The sequence below is a fragment of the Trypanosoma cruzi genome, genomic scaffold (genome assembly GCF_000209065.1).
Source record: "Trypanosoma cruzi strain CL Brener 1047053516349 genomic scaffold, whole genome shotgun sequence".
NCBI classification, from domain to species: Eukaryota; Euglenozoa; class Kinetoplastea; order Trypanosomatida; family Trypanosomatidae; genus Trypanosoma; species Trypanosoma cruzi.
The window spans coordinates 43,391-48,654 of record NW_001849264.1 but is presented as its reverse complement, the minus strand read 5'-3'; the positions used below and the strand labels follow the sequence as shown (position 1 = coordinate 48,654).

General features: G+C 56.8%; 2 protein-coding genes across 2 annotated transcripts, besides 6 other annotated features; both read left to right on the top strand.

Moving 5' to 3' along the window:
* Nucleotides 1-2,763: part of a sequence feature (areas merged during assembly that could not be assigned to a particular haplotype. This can correspond to areas where the two haplotypes were merged or to regions with more than two copies in the genome that were merged during assembly.) that runs on past the window's edge.
* Nucleotides 2,764-3,598: a sequence feature (heterozygous, non-Esmeraldo-like haplotype).
* Nucleotides 2,821-2,848: a microsatellite.
* Tc00.1047053507701.10 (mucin TcMUCII, putative) lies at nt 3,035-4,069 on the top strand (the record flags this gene model as incomplete). The annotated part of the gene is made up of 1 exon (XM_800164.1): nt 3,035-4,069. The coding sequence occupies one exon, from the start codon at nt 3,035-3,037 to the stop codon at nt 4,067-4,069; it is 1,035 nt and encodes a 344-aa protein (XP_805257.1).
* Nucleotides 3,599-5,264: a sequence feature (areas merged during assembly that could not be assigned to a particular haplotype. This can correspond to areas where the two haplotypes were merged or to regions with more than two copies in the genome that were merged during assembly.).
* Nucleotides 3,845-3,903: a microsatellite.
* Tc00.1047053507701.4 (mucin-associated surface protein (MASP), putative) lies at nt 4,632-5,264 on the top strand (the record flags this gene model as incomplete). Its single annotated transcript, XM_800165.1, has 1 exon — nt 4,632-5,264. A coding segment is annotated over one exon (633 nt), but the record flags the coding sequence as incomplete, so codon positions are not given.
* Nucleotides 4,949-5,068: a microsatellite.

Here is a 5,264-nt window from a genome sequence, read left to right as displayed (position 1 = left end):
TCGCTGACGGTAGCCTGCGAATTTCCTGGGAAACGGGGGACACTACTCGCACCCGCAAGCACGGGAAGAACGCATGCCGCACGGAGAGTTGTCGGCCCCTCCCGCTGCTCTCTGTCCTGCTAGGAGTGAGCGAATGACTGGTCCACCGCCGCCTGTTAGCGCTGCTGGCACGCCACCGACGTCAGCCTCGATTAACGCCACGACGCACGGTCTCCGACGTGGTGACGCCTGTCCGAGACAAAACGGCACGAGGGCTGAGCGAGCGCATCGCTGTGGAGTGTGAGCGTCGCAGGGGCGGCGTCCCGCGCTGCACCGTCGCCGTCGCCGCTCTCTCGCAGTCCCGACTGGCATCTCAACTGCGTTCGACACCGTTGACGATGGGCGACTGCTGGCTGGGCTCGGCGGGCTCCCGCGCCTGTGCTGTCGAGCCCAACACTGGTTGCGCAATCACCTGGGAGGCGGCCGCGTTGGGGTGAGTGATCGCGAACAATATTTCCGACAGCAGCTCCCTTTAGCCGGGGCAGCCCACTGCAGCACGTGGACAACACTGGTCCGAGGAACACTTGTTTAGACGGGTGTGAGCTGCTGCCGTGCGTGGTGCATGGACTATTTGATTGTGTGGGGAGGTGCATGGAGTGACGAATACTTCTGTTTGGCATGTCGCGGTGTGTCGGAATGATGTTCGGAAAACATGTGAGGGGTTTTGTGTGTGGTTTGTGTGTCTTCTCTGGTGGAGCCGACATGTGTGCGGGGATTGTGGCATTGCTGGCTGACGGTTCCACGTTACTTTTCAGCATTCCTGGATGTGCTGAGGAATGACGGCTGGCGACCAGCGTGTTGGCACTGCCGGTGGGAATAAGTACACGAGGAATTGGCCATTTTCTCTTTCCCATGCTGGAGCCGATGGACTGGCACGAGGGCACCGGCTGCAGGCGGTCGTGCCAGCACGTGTGAGCAGCGGATCCATGCACACACAGACGCTCATCGCAAGAGCTTGTGTGATCACAGTGGCTTTTGTGGCGTGCTTTTGTGGGCGTCAGCCCGTCGGAGAATGTGTGAACCAAACGGCTGACGGAACACGAGGAAAATAAGTGCGTGCACTGTGCCGTGTTTCGGCGTCGATGGCAGAGCGACAGGAGGCCCGTGCTGGCAGCTGAGATCTTTGCGTCGCGAGGGATGTCCGTGTTGATTTTGGATCGTCGAGGGTGAAGTGAATTTGCTGCTGCCCGTGTGTGTGACGACTCCGGCGGAGGGCGGACACAAAAGGGAAGGATGCAGGCGCTGCGTGTGTGTGCAGGTGCCATGCAACAACGTCACAACAAACATGCTGCGACTCGGTGACCCTCACATCGCTGTGGTCCTGACGAGCAGCCCAGGCACGGCCCGCATCGATGCACTTAGTGGACGGAGTGAGGCGTCTTTTGAGGCGCAGCAGGGAGCAGGATGTGTTGACGCAGCCACGACGTGCATGGAGTGTAACGACGGCACAGCCGGCTGTGGCTGGTGGAATAATTACTTCTCGGAGGCAACAGAGAGAGAGAGTGAGTGAGTGAGAGAGCTGCTGCTGGCGTCGTTGCTGCCTTTTGTGGCCTCCCATGCCGATTATTGTCTGTCCGCTGATCATGGGTGGTGTGCCTCCACTAGTGACGTCGTCTGCAGGCATTTCACAGCACCAATGAAACGCACATCGCGTCGCACGCTTTGGCTGTGGATATGGTGTCGTGCATGCAGCCGGCATTATTTTGCCCGACTCCTTTTCACTGCCTTGCGACAAATAGATGCGTCGCCGCCCGAGTCATTCACTGCAGCTCCGTGTGTTGTACTGCCAGCACAATACTCTCGTGTTGTCTGGCGCCTGGCTGACAGTCAAGCACCACTGCGCTGGGAAATGCAAGGATGTGGACTGCCGCTCACGGTGTTGGGCACCGCTGTTTGGATGCGGCGGCCACACGAGCGGATGTATTGTGGCAGAATGAAATGCGCGAAATAAGCGGAATCACAGCGACTGCAATAATATCAGCGGTGTGGCACCACGGAATGTGTGAGGGGGTGATGCATGATGAATCACAGTGGGCGGCATGCGAGGGAAGTGCACCGCGACGGAGCGTCACCCCGCCCTCAGGCTGCAGGGGAATGTACGCCCACAAGAATATATGGACGAGGCACCACCAAACACACATGCCCTTCTGTCCACCAATAAATAGGAGCGAAGGTGCGTTCTGGTGCGTGGGAGTCCACTCACATATTCTCATTTCCATCGCAATAAACGGTGAGGAATCAGGTGCCACAGCAACGAAGGAGGAAATAAAAACATCTATTGCAGCACTTTTACCAGCGAAAAGCAGGAACAACACAAATTGAATTATTGGCTGCACCAACACAATAAAAATTCACAAGAGAAGGAAACAGTTGTGCACACTGCAGGAACCCCCAACACACGATGCAGGCATGAAGGTTTGCCCTCTGCAAAGACAATAACAACATATGCAGACACCTTCCACCCTCCAAAAAGAAACACGAATAAATGGCTGCTTTATTCCATTCCTTGCGCTTGACTTTGCGTGTGCTGCTGCTGCTGCGGTGGTGGCTGCGCTTCCCGTGGACCAACAATCCACGTGGTGTGCGGTGATCTCTCCTTTTCATGTTTTCTTTGCTGTTGTGTTGCTGTGGGCGCTGCACCTATTCTCTTGTGTGTGTACCCTCCGTGAGGGGAGCAGACACGACGGACCGCTCTCGCCGTATGTACATGCGGTGGAGCCTTGCGTGCCGCTCCTGTTTGCTTCTCCCTCCTCCATCTGTGTGTTGGTGTTGCGGCAGGGCTGCGTGTGTGTGTGTGTGTGTGTGGGTGCCTGTTGCCGTGGATTGGAGTGTGTGTCGTGCGTGGTGTGCGGCGTACGGTGCATGCCTGGCTGCTGCCCTCTCCTCATTTGGTGTGTCCTCTGTGTGTGTCTGCCGCACCTCTCGTCTCCCCTGTTGCTCTCCATGTCCCTCACTGTGCAGATCAGCTCCACACCACCGAACGACCACACTCACGATGATGACGTGCCGTCTGTTGTGCGCCCTGTTGGTGCTCGCCCTGTGCTGCTGCCCGTCCGTGTGCGTGACAGCGACTGGTGAAGATCAAGTTGCGAACAGCCCCAGTTTATCGCCTGCTTCGCCAGCAGGAGCAGGTGTTCCGGGTTCAGCAAATACTTCCACGGCGCCAAGTTCAACAGGTCTGGAAGTCACGTTACCGGGACTTCAAAATCCGGACGGTAAGGGACAAGCATCAGGTAAGAGGACCGATACCGGAAGAGGTACAGGTGGAGTGGCTGATACGCCAGGGAATTCGGATCCAACAAGTCCGGCGTCTGATATAGAACAGGGAAAGGGTGGATCCGGTAGGTCTGGGAGTTCAGTTCCGACCGTCACGGTAGGGTCAAAGAGTCAGGGGGCCGGTACGGTAGAAATTCCGGGGAACGATGCGAAACAGCCACATGGTACGCCCGGTTTGGGAATGAAAGCAGATGCGGAGAGCCTTGATGGACAGGAACTAAGTACGGAGTCCAGTACGTCAGAGTCAGCAGAGCCGACTGAAAAGGTACAGGAACCGGCAACGATTTCCGGGACCGGTGGGACAGAGCCGCTGACACAGGCCAGTACTGGACAGACACAAAGTGGAAACCCCACATCACAAGGATCAAGTGCGGGAACCGGTGTGCCAGGGAGTCCAGATACACCAAGTCTGGAGTCTATTCCAAAACAGGAACAGGCACCAGGTGGGGCGACTGGTCGGTCAGGTTTACCAATTCCGACCGGTGCGGATCAGGCAAAAGGTGAGACCGATCCGTTAAGTAAACCGGATACGACCACGACGAATACGACGAATGCACCAGCCACAACAACGACAACCACGACGACCACTGCGCCAGAGGCATCAAGTACTACCACCACAGAGGCGCCAACCACAACGATCACCCGCGCACCGTCACGTCTTCGCGAAATCGACGGCAGCCTCAGCAGCTCTGCGTGGGTGTGTGCCCCGCTGCTGCTCGCCGTATCCGCGCTGGCGTACACCACTCTGGGCTGAAGAATTGTGTGCGGGCTGTGCGTGCCAGCACTCAACTGCGGGGACTTGTGTGCGTCTACTGTGGTCCGATGTACTAAACAGGATGAAATAATGATTGTGTTTTGCTTCACTTGCTTCCGCTGCCCTGCTGTGTGCTCCTTGCCGCTCCCCGCATCCGTCACGTTGAACGCACCCCAGACACACTCATATGCATGGCACGCACACAACTGTTTGCGTGGAATCACATTTGAGGATGGGTGCGTGCGCGCTGGAGCCATACTGTGCAGCCCTTTGTTTTGTGTGTGTTCACATTTTTTACTTCATTGCTGTTTGTTTAGCTGTGTTTTGTTTCTAATTGTTTTGTGTGTTTTCTGTTTGCTTGCTGCGGGGCGTTGTGTGTTTTTGCCCATTCACTGGTTTCAACTGCCTCATGGTGTGTGTGCGCTGCCGCTGCTGGGCTGCTGCCATTTGTGACTGTGCGGTGGCTGTGCGTGGTGTAGCGGCCGTGTCTCTCCTTTTGCTTCCGCTCTGCGTTGACGGGGAGTTAGTTTGTGCTGAAGGCTGCAGGCAAGTGACAGGAGTGATGGCGATGATGATGACTGGCCGTGTGCTGCTGGTGTGTGCCCTCTGCGTGCTGTGGTGCGGTGCCGGCGGGGTTGATGCGAGTGATCTCGAGAACAACGTAGTTGGCGGCTGCATGGCGTCGGGAGTGTTGGATGCTAATGGGTTCCATATGCCGAGCGGATGTGACAAAACTGCGCTGACGCTGCCTTTACGATCTGTCGTGTCCATCACTGCCGTTGAAGCTTCGACTGACCCATTGGTGAGTGGTACAGCAGAAAATAAATCGGATTTAGCTCCAACTTCAGGTGCTGATTTCGGTGGTGCCGGTTCTCCTCCTGGTCGCGGAGGTGAAGGTGGAGGCGGTAGAGACGACGGTGCTGGCGGTCCTGGTGGCGTTGGGGGTGCCAGTGGCAGTCAAGCTCGTGGCAGGAAAGCTTCTGGTGGCGGTGGTGGTGGCTCAAATGGAGGTTCTAAAGCACGTGTTGGTGGCTCTTTGAAGTCCCCTGCTTCGGATGTCAAGTCCCCATCTCCTGTTCTCGGTGATGGTGGCAGTTCTCCTGGGGCTCCTACAGGAAGTGTAGGTTCTGACGGAAGCAAAGGTTACATTTTGGGCTCCTTTTCTTCTGGTGGTCGCAGTCAACCTGATGTTGGC